Source organism: Nerophis lumbriciformis, linkage group LG20 (assembly GCF_033978685.3).
Source record: "Nerophis lumbriciformis linkage group LG20, RoL_Nlum_v2.1, whole genome shotgun sequence".
NCBI classification, from domain to species: Eukaryota; Metazoa; Chordata; class Actinopteri; order Syngnathiformes; family Syngnathidae; genus Nerophis; species Nerophis lumbriciformis.
In genome coordinates this window covers 1,297,501-1,318,706 of record NC_084567.2, presented here as the reverse complement: position 1 = coordinate 1,318,706, position 21,206 = coordinate 1,297,501, and the positions used below count along the sequence as shown (strand labels likewise).

The 21,206-nt window shown below is 40.8% G+C and overlaps 1 protein-coding gene across 1 annotated transcript in view; it reads left to right on the top strand.

Moving 5' to 3' along the window:
* Nucleotides 1-19,226, top strand: part of qsox2 (quiescin Q6 sulfhydryl oxidase 2) — a 28,911-nt gene extending 9,685 nt beyond the window's left edge. Inside the window, exons 4-12 of the mRNA XM_061980013.2 lie at nt 4,300-4,405; nt 8,806-8,896; nt 8,966-9,111; nt 9,175-9,315; nt 9,403-9,532; nt 9,693-9,815; nt 13,030-13,180; nt 13,250-13,435; nt 18,688-19,226. Coding sequence (XP_061835997.2) covers nt 4,300-4,405; nt 8,806-8,896; nt 8,966-9,111; nt 9,175-9,315; nt 9,403-9,532; nt 9,693-9,815; nt 13,030-13,180; nt 13,250-13,435; nt 18,688-19,088 — 1,475 coding nt within the window. The 3' untranslated portion in view covers nt 19,089-19,226. The remainder of the gene's footprint in view (nt 1-4,299; nt 4,406-8,805; nt 8,897-8,965; nt 9,112-9,174; nt 9,316-9,402; nt 9,533-9,692; nt 9,816-13,029; nt 13,181-13,249; nt 13,436-18,687) is intronic.
* Nucleotides 19,227-21,206: the final 1,980 nt, after the last annotated feature.

The following is a 21,206-nucleotide window of genomic DNA, read 5'->3' as shown; positions in this document are numbered from 1 at the left end:
GTATGCTTAAATAACAGTGACATGATTGGTGACAGGTGTGTGTGAGTCAAAACGTGAAACAGGTGCGTGACGTGACAGGTGAAAACTAATGGTTGCTATGGTGACCAGACAAGGGAGTGAAAAAGACAGAAACTAAACAAAACATGACTTAAAACAAAACATGATAATACAGACATGACAGAGCCCCTCCCTTAAGGACAGATACCAGATGTCCAAGAAAAAAACTTAACAAAAGTCATGGGAGGGCGGGAGGGGGACATGGCGGTGGGTCGCCAGCCCAAGTGGCCCCGAATCCACCGAGGCAAAGTCAAGTGGCGGCGGCGAGTGGAACGCCGCTGCAGCAGGCGAGGCGGGCGCCCAGGGATTGGCCACATTCGTGGCCGACTGGGAGGTGGGCGCACTTGGCGGGGCGGGCGACCAGGTAGCGGCCATATCCGTGGCCGACGAGGAAGCAGGCGCGTCGTCATCGTGGCAGGCGTGGCTTGGCGTGGTGAGTCAGGCGGCGAAGTTCGGCGTGGCGCGTCAGGCGGCGAAGCTCGGCGTGGCGCGTCAGGCGGCGAAGCTCGGCGTGGGTCTTGGTATATGTCTTGGTCTTGGCATGGCAGGTCTTGGTCTTGGCATGGCGGGTCTTGGTCTTGGCATGGCGGGTCTTGGTCTTGGCATGGCGGGTCTTGGTCTTGGCATGGCGGGTCTTGGTCTTGGCATGGCGGGTCTTGGTCTTGGCATGGCGGGTCTTGGTCTTGGCATGGCGGGTCTTGGCGTCGTGAAGCTGCGACTGGCGGCACTTGGCGTCGTGAAGCTGCGACTGGCGGCACTTGGTGTCGTGGAGCTGCGACTGGCGGCACTTGGCGTCGTGGAGCTGCGACTGGCGGCACTTGGCGTCGTGGAGCTGCGACTGGCGGCACTTGGCGTCGTGGAGCTGCGACTGGCGGCACTTGGCGTCGTGGAGCTGCGACTGGCGGCACTTGGCGTGGAGGGTCTTGGCGTGGAGGGTCTTGGTCTTGGTCTTGGCATGGCGGGTCTTGGTCTTGGCATGGCGGGTCTTGGTCTTGGCATGGCGGGTCTTGGCGTCGTGAAGCTGCGACTGGCGGCACTTGGCGTCGTGAAGCTGCGACTGGCGGCACTTGGTGTCGTGGAGCTGCGACTGGCGGCACTTGGCGTCGTGGAGCTGCGACTGGCGGCACTTGGCGTCGTGGAGCTGCGACTGGCGGCACTTGGCGTCGTGGAGCTGCGACTGGCGGCACTTGGCGTCGTGGAGCTGCGACTGGCGGCACTTGGCGTCGTGGAGCTGCGACTGGCGGCACTTGGCGTGGAGGGTCTTGGCATGGCGGGTCTTGGTCTTGGCATGGCGGGTCTTGGTCTTGGCATGGCGGGTCTTGGCGTCGTGAAGCTGCGACTGGCGGCACTTGGCGTCGTGAAGCTGCGACTGGCGGCACTTGGTGTCGTGGAGCTGCGACTGGCGGCACTTGGCGTCGTGGAGCTGCGACTGGCGGCACTTGGCGTCGTGGAGCTGCGACTGGCGGCACTTGGCGTCGTGGAGCTGCGACTGGCGGCACTTGGCGTCGTGGAGCTGCGACTGGCGGCACTTGGCGTCGTGGAGCTGCGACTGGCGGCACTTGGCGTGGAGGGTCTTGGCGTGGAGGGTCTTGGTCTTGGGCTTGGCGTGGAGGGTCTTGGTCTTGGACTTGTTGAGCTGGTACCGGAGCTTGGCGTCGTGGAGCTGGTACCGGAGCTTGGCGTCGTGGAGCTGGTACCGGAGCTTGGCATCGTGGAGCTGGTACCGGAGCTTGGCGTCGTGGAGCTGGTACCGGAGCTTGGCGTCGTGGAGCTGGTACCGGAGCTTGGCGTCGTGGAGCTGGTACCGGAGCTTGGCGTCGTGGAGCTACTGGTGCAGGTGGAGGTGGTCTAGCTGGGGGTTGCGGCTTGGCATGGCGAAGCTGAGTCACCCCACCTGTACAGTTCCCAGCCCTAGCCCCCCCCTCAAGGAGCGGATACCAGACGTGCTCCCCGCGGTCTGGAATCTTCTTTAGGGGTGGGTATAGGGGGTTGGACTCCTCCCCACTAAATTGTCCAAAATGTCTATTCCCTACCCCCACTTTAGACTGTGTCTGAAAAAATCTAAATTTAGAGACAATTTTCTCAAAAGGATTTTTCTTTGAAACAAAGTCCATAGTGGGCGGCTGACAGAGGGTGTAAATAGACTCAAAAAAAAAATCTTGGTTTCTGACGTCATCACAAGTGGGCGGGATGACGTCATCAGCACGGGTCTTCTGTGGCGGGAAGGAAGAATGGGCTGGTTGTGGAATCTTGTTGTCCGGATGAAGATTTTGGGGGAACAACGCGTTATGCTGGCGAGAAAAAGCCTTTCTGGCTGGCTTCCATTTTTGCCAGTGCGTCTCCATCACCTCCTCGTGGCCGGTCTGCGGAAGAACGTATGCTGCCTGCATTCTGTCAAATGGGGGTCGCAGCTTGCTGCGGGGTTGTTCTTCCAACGCAAGATAGACGGCTACGGACAACAGCGTGAAGGTAGGCTAGGATTTATTTAACATAAATCATGCACTACCGCGAACATAAACAATACAACAACAATCAACAACAACAAAAAGAGGCAAGCGTGCCTAAAACGCAAGTGAAGCTAATCTTAAACAAAAACTAGGACATGGACATGGAAACTTACTTTTGTCAAAACGAGACCTGAACCGGAGTGACATAATGACAATGCAGGCAGGACGAGTGATGAACAAGGTATGCTTAAATAACAGTGACATGATTGGTGACAGGTGTGTGTGAGTCAAAACGTGAAACAGGTGCGTGACGTGACAGGTGAAAACTAATGGTTGCTATGGTGACCAGACAAGGGAGTGAAAAAGACAGAAACTAAACAAAACATGACTTAAAACAAAACATGATAATACAGACATGACAATTATAGGACCTGAATATTAACCAAGTTATATTGTTATTATAGGACCTGAATATTAACCAAGTATTAGTTATATTGTTATTGTAGGACCTGAATATTAACCAAGTATTAGTTATATTGTTATTATAGGACCTGATTATTAACCAAGTATTAGTTATATTCTTATTATAGGACCTGAATATTAACCAAGTATTAGTTATATTCTTATTATAAGTACCGAGGATCACAAAGCCCTAACTAGCTGACATACTGAGCTGCTGCATGGCCTCTGACTTGGTGAAAGTTAATTGTACATTTTAAATCATGCCTCTCACCTGGATAGTAGAAGGTTGTGGACATAATCTGACAAGCTGGTCAACTTTGACATCCAACTCAGACAAGAAAGACTCGAAAATAGGCACATTTTTACCCTTTGCGTGGATTATAATTAATTCTTCATCTAAACGAGAAGACATTAGTCGGCTTCCGAGTGAGAGCAGACTTAGTACACCAAGTGATTTATTATGTTTTGCTGGATCTTCTTAAACTTGTAGATCACCCTCCTTATATTCAGGCTCAAAAACTGTAATGGATCATCATTTGTCCCAAAGTAGTCTTTGTTGTCTCTTATGAAGATGAAAAATGTGGAAAGTAGAGCGCGCCAAAATCTGGGGAAGAAGAAGAAGAAGAAGAAGAATAAATAGATGAGTTTTGGTGTAGAAAACATATGTGTGAATGTTTTGGAGCATTCACAGAATTAATGTTTCTGTGCGGCCCGGTAGCAAATCCGTCACGGACTAGTACCGGTCCCCGGAGCGATGGTTGAGGACTAGAGCTTTAGACTATTGTAATGCTCTCGGGCCATCAGAAGTCTACCATGACTACAAAAGTCAGCCGACGAGGACCAGAGAGCGGGAGCACATTACACCAGTTTTAAAGTCGCCGCATTGGCTCCCCGTCCACCTCGGGGTGGATTTTATACTTCTATTATTAGTTTTTGAACGTCTTAATGGCCTTCTTATTTGTCTGACCTGCTTTTACGCGGATCCTGAGGCCCTATGGTATTTTCACCAAATCCCAGAACAAAGACCCAGGGTTGTGTAAGTGACGTATTCTTACTCCACGTGTTCCTTCAAAGAACTTGTTCAACATGCCTAAACTAAATAATCATAACTATAAAATAATAAATAATATATTTTTTTTTAAATTAAAATGTTATTAAATATTTTTGATTAAATCATTTATAAAAAAATAAATAATTGGACTTTGACACAATATAAATGAATGAGACATTTAATAACAGAACCAATTCTATTAAATTCATGACAATTGATTGAATTGTGTCCCATCCGAGCCTCCATACAGTTCTTACCTGTCTCCCTGGCGTGTGTGGACAGGTGCAGACAGACAGGTGCAGTCCATGAGACGGCTGATGGTGGACATCTTGCAGAACCACACCAGAGAACATTTACCTGATCACTGTCCACCTTTAGAACCCTGGAGGTACCAAACAACACTACTGTGTGTGTGAGTGTGTGTGTGTGTGTGTGTGTGTGTGTGGGACCTTAAGAGTCTTGGACTTGTGTCAGAACCAGGGCCATGTCCATATGGCATAGACCAAGTCCCCCAAAGTGGACACCCAGTCAGTCTCAAAGTTCTGTCCATGACCAGAGTTGGACACATAGAGCTGCTTTAGTGTTCTGCTACCAGACCCAGAACCACATCAGGACCAGCATCATCGGGGACATATTTCCCTGGCAAGGCCGAGGACCGTCCCCACAGAACACGCCTGCTGGTCCAGTGTTGACATGAGTCTGTCACAGTGACATCATCGTGTCCCAAAACTTTTGACTTCCACACACACACACACTGTTACGTATTGCTGCTTTAAAAATCCTCTTATATGAAAAATGTTGGAATAGTAAATATATTTATTACATTAAAAATATTAAACTACTTTAGTAATAATATTTATTGCTTTTACTACATTAAAATATTTTAACTACTTTAGTAAATATATTAATTACTTTTACTATGTAACAAATATTGAAAATAGTAAATATATTTATTTGACTACAAAAAACAAATATTGAAATAGTAAATATATTTATTTATTTTACTGCATATACAAATATTGAAAGAGTACATATATTTATTCCAGTTTTACTACATAACAAATATTGAAATAGTAAATATATTTATTCCCTTATTACTACATAAAAAATATTAAAATAGTAAATATATTTATTGCAGTTTTACTACATACAATATTGAAATAATAAATATATTTAATTTACTACATAAACTTTGAAATAGTAAATATATTTATTCCTGTTTTACTACATAAAAATATTGAAATAGTAAATATATTTATTCCTGTTTTACTACTTAAAAATATTGAAATAGTAAATATATTTATTCCTGTTTTACTAAATAAAATATTGAAATAGTAAATATATTTATTCCTGCTTCACTGCATAAAAATATTAAAATATTAAATATATTTATTCCTGTTTTACTGCATAACAATATTAAAATAGTAAATATATTTATTCCTGTTTTATTACATAAAAATGTTGAAATAGTAAATCTATTTATTCCTGTTTTACAACATAACAAATATTGATGTAGTAAGTATATTTATTCCTGTTTTGTTACATACAAATATTGAAATAGTAAATCTATTTATTTCTGTTTTACTACATAACAAATATTGATGTAGTAAATGTATTTATTCCTGTTTTATTACATACAAATATTGAAATAGTAAATCTTTTTATTCCTGTTTTACTACATAACATTTTTGAAATAGTACATATATTTATTCCTGTTTTACTACATAAAAATAGTGAAATAGTAAATATATGTATTCCTGTTTCACTACATAAAAATATTGAAATAGTAAATATATTTATTCCTGTTTTACTACATAAAAATATTGAAATAGTAAATATATTTGTTCCTGTTTTACTACATATGATGTTGAAATAGTAAATATATTATTCCTGTTTTACTACATAAAATATTGAAATAGTAAATATATTTATTCCTGTTTTACTTCATACAAATATTAAAATAGTAAATATATTTATTCCTGTTTTACTGAATAAAAATATAAAAATGATACATTTATTTATTTCTGTTTTACTACATAAAAATATTGAAATAGTAAATATATTTGTTCCTTTTTTACTACCTAAAATATTGAAATAGTAAATATATTTATTCCTGTTTTACTAAAAATATTGAAATAGTAAATATATTTATTCCTGTTTTACTACATAAAATATTGAAACAGTAAATATATTTATTCCTGTTTTATTGCATACAAATATTAAAATAGTAAATATATTTATTCCTGTTTTACTTCATAAAATATTGAAATAGTAAATATATTTATTCCTGTTTTACTGCATAAAAATATAAAAATGATAAATGTATTTATTCCTGTTTTACTACATAAAAATATTGAAATAGTAAATATATTTATTCCTGTTTTGCTTCATACAAATATTAAAATAGTAAATATATTTATTCCTGTTTTACTGAATAAAAATATAAAAATGTTTCATTTATTTATTTCTGTTTGTGATTTAGGGCTATATAAATAAACATTGATTGATTGATTGATTTTACTACATAAAAATATTGAAATAGTAAATATATTTGTTCCTTTTTTACTACCTAAAATATTGAAATAGTAAATATATTTATTCCTGTTTTACTAAAAATATTGAAATAGTAAATATATTTATTCCTGTTTTACTACATAAAATATTGAAACAGTAAATATATTTATTCCTGTTTTATTGCATACAAATATTAAAATAGTAAATATATTTATTCCTGTTTTACTTCATAAAATATTGAAATAGTAAATATATTTATTCCTGTTTTACTGCATAAAAATATAAAAATGATAAATGTATTTATTCCTGTTTTACTACATAAAAATATTGAAATAGTAAATATATTTATTCCTGTTTTACGTCATACAAATATTAAAATAGTAAATATATTTATTCCTGTTTTACTGAATAAAAATATAAAAATGATACATTTATTTATTTCTGTTTTACTACATAAAAATATTGAAATAGTAAATATATTTGTTCCTTTTTTACTACATAAAATACTGAAATAGTAAATATATTTATTACTGTTTTACTAAAAATATTGAAATAGTAAATATATTTATTCCTGTTTTACTACATAAAATATTGAAACAGTAAATATATTTATTCCTGTTTTATTGCATACAAATATTAAAATAGTAAATATATTTATTACTGTTTTACTGCATAAAAATATTAAAATAGTAAATATATTTATTCCTGTTTTACTGCATAAAAATATAAACATGATAAATGTATTTATTCCTGTTTTACTACATAAAAATATTGAAATAGTAAATATATTTATTCCTGTTTTACTTCATACAAATATTAAAATAGTAAATATATTTATTCCTGTTTTACTGAATAAAAATATAAAAATGATACATTTATTTATTTCTGTTTTACTACATAAAAATATTGAAATAGTAAATATATTTGTTCCTTTTTTACTACATAAAATACTGAAATAGTAAATATATTTATTCCTGTTTTACTAAAAATATTGAAATAGTAAATATATTTATTCCTGTTTTACTACATAAAATATTGAAACAGTAAATATATTTATTCCTGTTTTATTGCATACAAATATTAAAATAGTAAATATATTTATTCCTGTTTTACTTCATAAAATATTGAAATAGTAAATATATTTATTCCTGTTTTACTGCATAAAAATATAAACATGATAAATGTATTTATTCCTGTTTTACTACATAAAAATATTGAAATAGTAAATACATTTATTCCTGTTTTACTTCATACAAATATTAAAATAGTTAATATATTTATTCCTGTTTTACTGAATAAAAATATAAAAATGATACATTTATTTATTCCTGTTTTACTGAATAAAAATATAAAAATGATACATTTATTTATTCCTGTTTTACTTCATAAAATATTGAAATAGTAAATATATTTATTCCTGTTTTACTGCATAAAAATGATAAATGTATTTATTCCTGTTTTACTACATAAAAATATTGAAATAGTAAATATATTTATTCCTGTTTTACTTCATACAAATATTAAAATAGTAAATATATTTATTCCTGTTTTACTGAATAAAAATATAAAAATGATACATTTATTTATTTCTGTTTTACTACATAAAAATATTGAAATAGTAAATATATTTGTTCCTTTTTTACTACATAAAATACTGAAATAGTAAATATATTTATTCCTGTTTTACTAAAAATATTGAAATAGTAAATATATTTATTCCTGTTTTACTACATAAAATATTGAAACAGTAAATATATTTATTCATGTTTTATTGCATACAAATATTAAAATAGTAAATATATTTATTCCTGTTTTACTTCATAAAATATTGAAATAGTAAATATATTTATTACTGTTTTACTGCATAAAAATATTAAAATAGTAAATATATTTATTCTTGTTTTACTGCATAAAAATATAAACATGATAAATGTATTTATTCCTGTTTTACTACATAAAAATATTAAAATAGTAAATATATTTATTCCTGTTTTACTGCATACAAATATAAAAATGATAAATGTATTTATTCCTGTTTTACTACATAAAAATATTGAAATAGTAAATATATTTATTCCTGTTTTACTGCATAAAAATATAAAAATGATAAATGTATTTATTCCTGTTTTACTACATAAAAATATTGAAATAGTAAATATATTTATTCCTGTTTTACTACATAAAAATGTTTGTTTGGCCGGTTCTGATGTATATAACAGCAGCCTGTTGCCATGGTTACATGAATTTACCGTGTGTGCGTGTGTGTGTGTGTAGCTCTGCGCAGATCTTTCCTCTGCTGGGTCAAAGGTCAAGTGACTACTCCGCCGTCATCGTGGAGGAGGCGGAGTCATACGTTGGCCGAGAGGTAGGACACCCGCCGAACCATCACAGGTGCTAGTGGGCGTGGTCATATTTGGTGTTGATTGCTGGTCAGGTGACCCTGGACCTGCTGCAGTACTCAGGCGTGCACGTGAGGAGAGCACTGAGCTCCGATCGCCCCCTGCTGGACGCTCTCAACACCTCCGCCTTGCCCGCCGTCTACCTGCTGCACCCCAACGGAACACACGCACACCTGCACGCGTCAGTACACACACACACACACACACAGTGTGGCCTTTTTGGAACGTGATGTTGTTTTCTCAGTGAAAAGAGACAGAGGTTCTTCTTCACGTCTTTGTTGAGGACGTTGCCAGGCGTCCATCGCAGGTGGAATAGTGCACGCTCGCCCAGCAGGGAGGGAGCCTCGTCCCCACACTCCTCCAAGACCTGGAGACACTTTGACAGGTGCACCACTCACCTGGACACCAGACATCTTTGTGCTTCCTGAATACTAACTGTGTGTGTGTGTGTGTGTGTGTGTGTGTTAAAAAGCTCCAAGGTGTACACAGCTGATCTGGAGTCAGCCCTGCATTACCTGCTGAGAGTGGAACTGGCCAGTCATCCCACACTGGAGGGGGAGGAGCTGAGGGTCTTTAAGGACTTTGTCACCTTGGTCGCCAAGGTAACGGCCAACTCAGTTATTATTAGCAGCTAACATCTTCACAGCATCATGCTGCTAGGACTCGTGTGTGTTGTGTGTGTGTGTGTGTGTGTGTGTGTGTGTGTGTGTGTGTGTGTGTGTGTGTGTGTGTGTGTGTGTGTGTGTGTGTGTGTGTGTGTAGTTGTATCCAGGTGGGGGTCCAGGGGTGAAGCTCATGGAGACCCTCTCTGATTGGCTGCACAGTCTGCCATTGCAACAAATCCCCTACCAAGCTGTCCTGGACCTGGTGGACAACAAGATGAAGGTTAGACACCTTCTCTAAGTGTTTGTAAATGTTCTCAATGTGTTTTTAAATGTGCTTAAAGTGTTCTGAAATGTGCTTAAAGTGTTCTGAAATGTTTTTACTGTATTTTTAATGTGTTTATAAATGTTCCCACGGTGTAGATATTGTCATTGTGTTTATGAATGTTCTCAAAGTGTTTATAAATGTTCTCAAAGTGTTTATAAATGTTCCCACGGTGTATATACAGGTAAAAGCCAGTAAATTAGAATATTTTGAAAAACTTGATTTATTTCAGTAATTGCATTCAAAAGGTGTAACTTGTACATTATATTTATTCATTGCACACAGACTGATGCATTCAAATGTTTATTTCATTTAATTTTGATGATTTGAAGTGGCAACAAATGAAAATCCAAAATTCCGTGTATCACAAAATTAGAATATAATTTTGAAGACACCTGGTGCCACAAACTAATCAGCTGATTAACTCAAAACACCTGCAAAGGGCTTTAAATGGTCTCTCAGTCCAGTTCTGAAGCCTACACAAACATGGGGAAGACTTCAGATTTGACAGCTGTCCAAAAGGCAACCATCGACACATTGCACAAGGAGGGAAAGACACAAAAGGTTATTGCTGAAGAGGCTGGCTGTTCTCAGAGCTCTGTGTCCAAACACATTAATGGAGAGGCAAAGGGAAGGAAAAACTGTGGTCAGAAAAAGTGTACAAGCGATAGGGATCACCGCGCCCTGGTCAAGATTGTGAGAAAAAAAAACATTCAAAAATGTGGGGGAGATTCAGAAGGAGTGGACAGCTGCTGGAGTCAGTGCTTCAAGATCCACCACCAAGAGACGCTTGAAAGACATGGGTTTCAACTGCCGCATACCTCGTGTCAAGCCACTGTTGACCAAGAAACAGCGCGAAAAGCGTCTCACCTGGGCTAAGGAAAAAAAGAGCTGGACTGCTGCTGAGTGGTCCAAAGTCATGTTTTCTGACGAAAGCAAATTTTGCATTTCCTTTGGAAATCGAGGTCCCAGAGTCTGGAGGAAGACAGGAGAGGCACAGGATCCACGTTGCCTGAAGTCTAGTGTAAAGTTTCCACCATCAGTGATGGTTTGGGGTGCCATGTCATCTGCTGGTGTCGGTCCACTCTGTTTCCTGAGATCCAGGGTCAACGCAGCCGTCTACCAGCAAGTTTTAGAGCACTTCATGCTTCCTGCTGCTGACCTGCTCTATGGAGATGGAGATTTCAAGTTCCAACAGGACTTGGCGCCTGCACACAGCGCAAAATCTACCCGTGCCTGGTTTACGGACTATGGTATTTCTGTTCTAAATTGGCCCGCCAACTCCCCTGACCTTAGCCTCATAGAAAATCTGTGAAAAGGAAGATGCAGAATGCCAGACCCAAAAACGCAGAAGAGTTGAAGGCCACTATCAGAGCAACCTGGGCTCTCATAACACCTGAGCAGTGCCAGAAACTCATCGACTCCATGCCACGCCGCATTAACGCAGTAATTGAGGCAAAAGGAGCTCCAACCAAGTATTGAGTATTGTACATGCTCATATTTTTCATTTTCATACTTTTCAGTTGGCCAACATTTCTAAAAATCCCTTTTTTGTATTAGCCTTAAGTAATATTCTAATTTTGTGACACACGGAATTTTGGATTTTCATTTGTTGCCACTTCAAATCATCAAAATTAAATGAAATAAACATTTGAATGCATCAGTCTGTGTGCAATGAATAAATATAATGTACAAGTTACACCTTTTGAATGCAATTACTGAAATAAATCAAGTTTTTCAAAATATTCTAATTTACTGGCTTTTACCTGTATTGTCATTGTGTTTATAAATGTTCTCAAAGTGTTTTTAAATGTGCTGAAAGTGTTTATAAATGTTTTCAAAGTGTTTATATGTGTTCAAAGTGTTTGTAAATGTTCTCAAAGTGTTTTTAAATGTGCTGAAAGTGTTTATAAATGTTTTCAAAGTGTTTATAAATGTGTTCAAAGTGTTTCTAAATGTTCTCAAAGTGTTTATAAATGTTTTCAAAGTGTTTATAAATGTGCTGAAAGTGTTTATAAATGTTCCCACTGTGTAGATATTGTCATTGTGTTTATAAATGTTCTCAAAGTGTTTGTAAATGTTCTCAAAGTGTTTATAAATGTTCTCAAAGTGTTTGTAAATGTTCTCAAAGTGTTTACAAATGTTTTCAAAGTGTTTATAAATGTGTTCAAAGTGTTTGTAAATGTTCTCAAAGTGTTTACAAATGTTTTCAAAGTGTTTATATATGTGTTCAAAGTGTTTGTAAATGTTCTCAAAGTGTTTATAAATGTTTTCAAAGTGTTTATAAAAGTTCTCAAAGTGTTTATAAATGTTCTCACTGTGTAAATGTTGTGAATGTGTTTATAAATGTTCTCAAAGTGTTTATAAATGTTCTTAAAGTGTCTAGAAATATTCTCATTGTGCTCCAAAATGTTCTCACTGTGTTTCTAATGTCCTAAATGTGTTGATAGATGTTTTACTGTGTCTAAATGCTCTTACTGTGTTTGTAAACGTTCCTATCGTTACTGTGTGTACATATGTTTTTACTGTGTTTGCAAACATTCGTAAAGTGTTTGTAAATGTTCATAATGTGTGTGTATATACATGTTTGCTGTTTGTAAACATGCCTACCATTTTTGTAAACGTTGCTACCATTTTTGTAAATGTTTTTACTGTGTTTGTAAATGTTCTGTGTTTGTAAACATTCCTAATGGGTTTGTAAACACTCCTAAATATTCCTGATGTGTTTGTAACCGTTCCTACCATGTGTAACCCTAACCCTAACCCCTAACCCTAACCATGTGTAACCCTAACCCTAACCCTAACCCTAACCCACATTCCTAATGTGTTTATAAATGTTCCTACTGTTTTTGCAAATATTTTATGTTTGTAAATGTTCTTAGTGTGGTTGTAAACGTTCCTACCGTGTGTGTGTACACATTCCTGATGTGTTTGTAAACATTCCTAATGTGTGTGTACACATTCCTAATGTGTTTGTAAACATTCCTAATGTGTTTGTAAACATTCCTAGTGTTTGTAAACATTCCTAATGTGTTTGTAAACATTCCTAGTGTTTGTAAACATTCCTAATGTGTTTGTAAACGCTTTTCCTGTGTGTGTAATTGTTCTTGCAGTGTTTGTAAACGTTCCGAATTTGTGCGCGTAAATGCTGCACCTGACTTTTGTGTTCCAGATCCCTGGTGTGTTCTTGGGGGCGGGGCTTAACTGGGTTGGTTGCCAAGGCAGCAGAGATGGTCTGCGTGGTTACCCGTGTGCTTTGTGGACTCTTTTCCACGTCCTGACGCTCCAACTTGATGCCACACCTCGTGCACTGGCTAACACTGGTACTCACACACACACACACACACACACACACACACACACACACACTTTATTAACACACGTGTGTGTAGGCCTGGATGCTGAAGGCGCTCCAGTGTTGAAGGTCATGCGAGGTTACATGAAGAACTTCTTCGGGTGTGAAGACTGTGGCCGACACTTTGAGAAGTCCTGCTCAACTTTGACCTCCGTCCACTCTCCTCAAGAGCAAGTCCTGTGGTTGTGGAGACAACACAACATGGTCAACTCCAGACTAGCAGGTAACACACACACACACTGGTACACACACACACACACACACACACACACACACACACACACACACACACACACACACACACACACACACACTGGTACACTCTCACACACACACACTGGTACATCAAATCAAATCAAATCAACTTTATTTATAGAGCACATTTAAAATTTACCACAGGGGTAGCCAAAGTGCTGTACAATGAACAGGTTAAAAGATAAAACGAGTACCGAGCAAACACAACACAATACAAACAGAACACGATAAAAAATAAATAATTAAAATAGAATTAATAAAAACATAAAAACATAAAAACAGGATCACAGCAGGTGTATTATGGGGCGCCATTGCAGGATGGATATCACTCAGTGTTAAAAGCCATGGAATAAAAGTATGTTTTTAAGAGAGATTTAAAAACAGGAAGAGAGGAGGCTTGTCTAACACTCAGGGGTAGGTCGTTCCAGAGCTTGGGAGCAGCAACGGCAAAAGCTCTGTCACCTCTAAGCTTCAGCCTTGTGTCAGGGACCGTCAACAGCAGCTGATCGGCTGATCTTAAGGATCGGGTGGGGCAGTAAGGCTGAAGGAGGTCGGAGAGATAGGTTGGCGCGAGGTTGTTTAGACATTTAAAAACAAATAAAAGGAGTTTAAAATGTATTCGGTAACGCACAGGGAGCCAGTGAAGGGACGCTAAAATAGGGGTGATGTGCTCACGTCTGCGGGTCTGTGTTAGCAGACGAGCAGCAGAGTTCTGCACGAGCTGCAGGCGGGCGAGGGAGGCCTGGCTAATGCCAACATACAGGGCATTGCAGTAGTCAAGACGAGTCGAGATAAAAGCGTGGATTAATTTCTCAAGATCATGTCTTGATAGAAGCGGTTTCACTTTCGCTATTTGGCGTAATTGATAAAAGCTTTTTTGAACGACGCTGCTGATTTGTTTTTCGAATTTAAAATCTGAGTCAAACTTTACCCCCAGGTTTGTGACAGAGTCGCTGAGATACGGGGTCAGAGTGCCGAGGTCAACGTTGGGGGAGGGAGAGCGACTTGGACCGAACAACATAACTTCTGTTTTATCTTCATTTAGGCTCAGGAAGTTAGCTGAAAGCCAGACTTTGATGTCGTGCAGGCAGTCAATAAGACGTTGAACCGTGTTATTTTGTGCCATGGGAAAATAAATCTGGCAATTATCGGCATAAAAATGAAATGCAATACTGTACTTCCTAAAAATAGAACCAAGGGGGAGAAGGTAAAGTGCAAATAAAATTGGGGCAAGGATTGAGCCCTGGGGGACCCCATGTGGTAAAGGAGCTGTGGACGACATAAAACTGTCTACTTTTACACAAAAACTCCTGTCGGTTAGGTACGACCGGAACCAGTTGAGGGCGGCGCCCTTAATGCCCACACAGTTCTCAAGACGAGTGATTAAGGTGGCGTGGAACGCAGCAGACAGATCTAAAAGCACCAGGACAACATATTTACCAGAATCAGTGGACAGGAGGATATCGTTAAAAACTTTTAGAAGCGCTGACTCTGTGCTGTGGAGGGCTTTAAAACCGGACTGGAACAGCTCAGTGATACCATTATCCTCTAAGAAGGGCAACAACTGACTGTAGACAACCTTCTCTAATATTTTGGAAATGTATGGAAGATTAGAGATAGGTCTGAAGTTAGAGAGGAGAGAGGGGTCGAGGCTGGGTTTTTTAAGTAGAGGTGGTACCACTGCATGTTTAAACTCTACTGGAACTATTCCAGAAGAGAGGCTACTATTGATAATGTTAAGGACACTTGGTCCAATAGTAGCAAGTACCTCCTTAAACAGGCGAGGTGGGAGGGCATCTGCAGGAGAACCAGAGGGCTTCATATGACTAACTGTGTCACTTCAAAAAGAAAAGGACACCGGCTCAAACTGATGGAAAACAGAAGAGAAATGCAGGGGAACAGAAGGGTCATATGAAGGCTGAGATAGACTGGCTCTAGTTGACACAATTTTGTCAGTGAAAAAATGGAGACAATTTTCACAGAATTCAAAAGAAGCATCAAAACCAGCAGATTTGGGAGCATCAATGACAGTGTTAATAGTTTTAAACAGAACTCTGGGGTTGTTACAGTTAGAAGATATAATCTGAGATAGATATATATTCATTTCTGCTTTTACAGTCATCTGAAAGGAAAACAGGCTTTCTTTAAAAATGGCAAAGGACACATGCAGCCTGTCTTTTTTCCATTTTCTCTCTGCTCTTCTACATACGCGCCTGGCAGCCCGAGTGACGTCATTCAACCAGGGCTGAGGCGTGGTTTTAGCGCGGCGGCATTTGAAAGGCGCGATCGTGTCCAGTGTTTGTAAACAGATAGAGTTGAACCCAGAAACCAACTCTTCAGTATTCAGACACACAGATGCTGCAGAATTATCATCACAAAGAGTCGAAAAAATAGAGGAGAACCGAGCAGGAGACGAAGAATTAAACATGCGAGAGCGTTGGGGCGGTGCGCACAATTTAACTGGACACTGCGTGGGAATATCAAACAGGATCGGCATGTGATCAGAGAACACAGCGTCGCAAATGTCCAAATTAAAAACACACAAACCATACGAGAGCACTAAATGGAGTGTATGCCCGCGTTCATGTGTAGAACCACACACAGACTGTACAAAGTTAAATGAGTCGATTATATTCAGGAAGCTCCTGGAAAGCGGCTCGTCTGGACAGCAGGTGTGAATATTAAAATCACCCACAATAAGGACACGATCATATTTGGGCAGGATTTCAGCCAGAAATTCAGAAAAGTCAGTTATAAAGTCTTTGTGGTACTTGGGTGGTCGATAGATGACGGCACACAGGACGACATCAGAAAGACCCAGTTCAAACATGCACAGTTCCAAGCTTGAAAAGGAGGATTGTAGGCGGATCTGACGGCATTTAAAGTCATTTTTAAAAACGACTGCTAATCCTCCTCCTTTTCGACCGGACGGCCGTGGGGAATTAAAGTAGGAACACTCCGGAGGCAGAAGTTCATTAAGAGGGGCGGACTCACCGGCTCTCAGCCATGTCTCCGTCACACAGAGGAAGTCCAGTCCGCGGGAAGTGAAGAAATCCTTCAGGATAAAAGTTTTGTTTGTCAAAGATCTTGCGTTCACAAGACCGAACCTGGCGGGGGCCAGCACGTCCAAGGCCGCAATTAATCCGGGTGGGGCCCAACACACAGCCCGCAGGTGGCGGTGATCCACCCCGCGCCTCCGGGGGCGGGGACAGCAGGAGCGACGGCGGCAAGCTTCTTCCTCCAAACCAACGATAGGAACCAGCCAGGAGGCGATAGGATCGAGCGAGCGTGGGTGCAGGAGGAGACCGGATACCGCACCATTCCTCCTTCGGGGAGCCACGGGAAGCCGGGCCAGGAGTGCCCTAACTTTCACCAGCTGGCCGCCACGTTTACCGCGGCGCCGGAGACGCTTCCGCCGGGGGAGAGGAGCCAGGGGGCGGGAAAGGAAGGCAGGAATCCGGCCAGGTGAAAAAGCTGACTGGGACGACGAAAAACCAACGTCGAAGTTGATCATATCAGTGGGAGAGGGGCAAAGATCCAACAGTGTTTGGCGGTCATACACAAGCAGTGAGCTGACAGAGACGAAAATAGACGCAAAAAACACAAAAACGAACAGAGCTGACAGCGAGAGTCGGCAGGCCAAAGCACATACTGGCGCCATCTTTACACACACACACTCACTGGTACACACACACACTGGTACATACACACACACACACACACTGGTACATACACACACACACACACTCACTGGTACACACACACACTGGTACACACACACACACACACACACACACACACACACACACACACACACACACTGGTACACACACACACACACACACACTAGTACACACACACACACTGGTACATACACACACACACACACTCACTGGTACACACACACACACACACTGGTACATACACACACACACTCACTGGTATATACACACACACACACACACTGGTGTACACACGCACACACTGGTACACACACTGGTACACACACACACACACACACACACTGGTACACACACACATACACGCACACACTCACTGGTACACACACACTGGTACACATACACATACACGCACACACACACTCACTGGTACACACACACACACTGGTACACACACACACATACACACTGGTACATAAACACACACTCACTGGTGCACACACACTGGTACACACACACACACACACACACTGGTACACACACACACACACACACACTGGTACACACACACACACACACACACTGGTACATACACACACACACTCACTGGTACACACACACACTCACTGGTACACACACACACACACACACACACACACTGGTACACACACACACACACATACATGCACACACACACACTCACTGGTGCACACACACTGGTACACACACACACACACACACTGGTACACACACACACACACACACACTGGTACATACACACACACACTCACTGGTACACACACACACACACACTGGTACACACACACACACACACACTGGTACATACACACACACACTCACTGGTACACACACACACACACTGGTACACACACACACACACACACACACACACACACTGGTACACACACACACACATACACGCACACACACTCACTGGTACACACACACACACACACTCACTGGTACACACACACACACACACACACACACACTGGTACACACACACACACGCACACACACACACTCACTGGTACACATACACACACACTCACTGGTACACACACACACTGGTACACACGCACACACACTGGTACACACACACACACACACACACACTGGTACACACACACACACACACACACACTGGTACATACACACACACACACACACACACACACACACACACTCACTGGTACACACACACACAAACACACACACTGGTACACACACACACACACTGGTACACACACACCCACACACACACACTGGTACACACTGGTACGCACACACACACATACACGCACACACACACACTCACTGGTACACACACACACACACACACTGGTGCACACACACATACACGCACACACACACTCACTGGTACACACACACACACACACACACACTGGTGCACACACACATACACGCACACACACACTCACTGGTACACACACACTGGTACACACACACACACACACACACTCGGTCTCATTGTGGGCGTCATGTTGTTGTCCTGCAGGTTCTCTAAGTGAAGACCCTCTGTTCCCCAAAGGGGCGTGGCCTAGCCCCTCCCTCTGCCCGTCCTGTCACGAGGAGAACAATGGCGTCCACGTCTGGGACCTGGCCAACGTGCTCAGCTTCCTGCGACGTCACTACGCCGCCGACAACCTGTCCTCCGCACACGCCGCCATCCCGCCCACGCCCCACGCGGCTCAGAGCGGCCGTCCATCGCCCCGCCCCCAAACGGAGGCGCTTCTCACGCCGGGGGGCGGGGTGTGGACGTTGGCGGCGGGCTTCAACGGCGTGGACATGAGTCTGTGTGTGGTCCTCTACGTGTCCTCGTGTCTGCTCCTCATCATCCTCTTCTTCTTCTTCAGAGTGCGCTCCAGGAGGTGGAGGCACCCCCGCCTCCCCCTCTGATGGACACACCCCCTCATTAGGCCCCGCCCCTCGCCATGTTTGACCTCTTTTTCTTGTGGAAATGAAACTGTGACCAAATGTCATGACTCAGCACTTTTACCTTTCTATGACATCCAATAAACTTGACTGATGACTCAACATCTGCACCTGTACTTAGTGATGACTAAACATCTGCACCTGTACTTAGTGATGACTACTAAACATCTGCACCTGTACTTAGTGATGACTAAACATCTGCACCTGTACTTAGTGATGACTACTAAACATCTGCACCTGTACTTAATGATGACTACTAAACATCTGCACCTGTACTTAGTGATGACTAAACATCTGCACCTGTACTTAGTGATGACTACTAAACATCTGCACCTGTACTTAGTGATGACTACTAAACATCTGCACCTGTACTTAGTGATGACTAAACATCTGCACCTGTACTTGATGATGACTAAACATCTTAGTGATGACTAAACATCTGCACCTGTACTTAGTGATGACTACTAAACATCTGCACCTGTACTTAGTGATGACTACTAAACATCTGCACCTGTACTTAATGATGACTAAACATCTGCACCTGTACTTAGTGATGACTAAACATCTGCACCTGTACTTAGTGATGACTACTAAACATCTGCACCTGTACTTAGTGATGACTAAACATCTGCACCTGTACTTAGTGATGACTACTAAACATCTGCACCTGTACTTAATGATGACTACTAAACATCTGCACCTGTACTTAGTGATGACTAAACATCTGCACCTGTACTTAGTGATGACTACTAAACATCTGCACCTGTACTTAGTGATGACTACTAAACATCTGCACCTGTACTTAGTGATGACTAAACATCTGCACCTGTACTTAGTGATGACTACTAAACATCTGCACCTGTACTTAGTGATGACTACTAAACATCTGCACCTGTACTTAATGATGACTAAACATCTGCACCTGTACTTAGTGATGACTAAACATCTGCACCTGTACTTAGTGATGACTACTAAACATCTGCACCTGTACTTAGTGATGACTAAACATCTGCACCTGTACTTAGTGATGACTAAACATCTGCACCTGTACTTAGTGATGACTACTAAACATCTGCACCTGTACTTAGTGATGACTAAACATCTGCACCTGTACTTAGTGATGACTACTAAACATCTGCACCTGTACTTAGTGATGACTACTAAACATCTGCACCTGTACTTAGTGATGACTACTAAACATCTGCACCTGTACTTAGTGATGACTAAACATCTGCACCTGTACTTAGTGATGACTACTAAACATCTGCACCTGTACTTAGTGATGACTAAACATCTGCACCTGTACTTAGTGATGACTAAACATCTGCACCTGTACTTAGTGATGACTACTAAACATCTGCACCTGTACTTAGTGATGACTAAACATCTGCACCTGTACTTAATGATGACTACTAAACATCTGCACCTGTACTTAGTGATGACTAAACATCTGCACCTGTACTTAATGATGACTACTAAACATCTGCACCTGTACTTAGTGATGACTAAACATCTGCACCTGTACTTAGTGATGACTAAACATCTGCACCTGTACTTAGTGATGACTACTAAACATCTGCACCTGTACTTAGTGATGACTAAACATCTGCACCTGTACTTAGTGATGACTAAACATCTGCACCTGTACTTAGTGATGACTACTAAACATCTGCACCTGTACTTAATGATGACTAAACATCTGCACCTGTACTTAGTGATGACTAAACATCTGCACCTGTACTTAGTGATGACTAAACATCTGCACCTGTACTTAGTGATGACTACTAAACATCTGCACCTGTACTTAGTGATGACTACTAAACATCTGCACCTGTACTTAGTGATGACTAAACATCTGCACCTGTACTTAATGATGACTACTAAACATCTGCACCTGTACTTAGTGATGACTAAACATCTGCACCTGTACTTAGTGATGACTAAACATCTGCACCTGTACTTAGTGATGACTACTAAACATCTGCACCTGTACTTAGTGATGACTACTAAACATCTGCACCTGTACTTAGTGATGACTAAACATCTGCACCTGTACTTAGTGATGACTACTAAACATCTGCA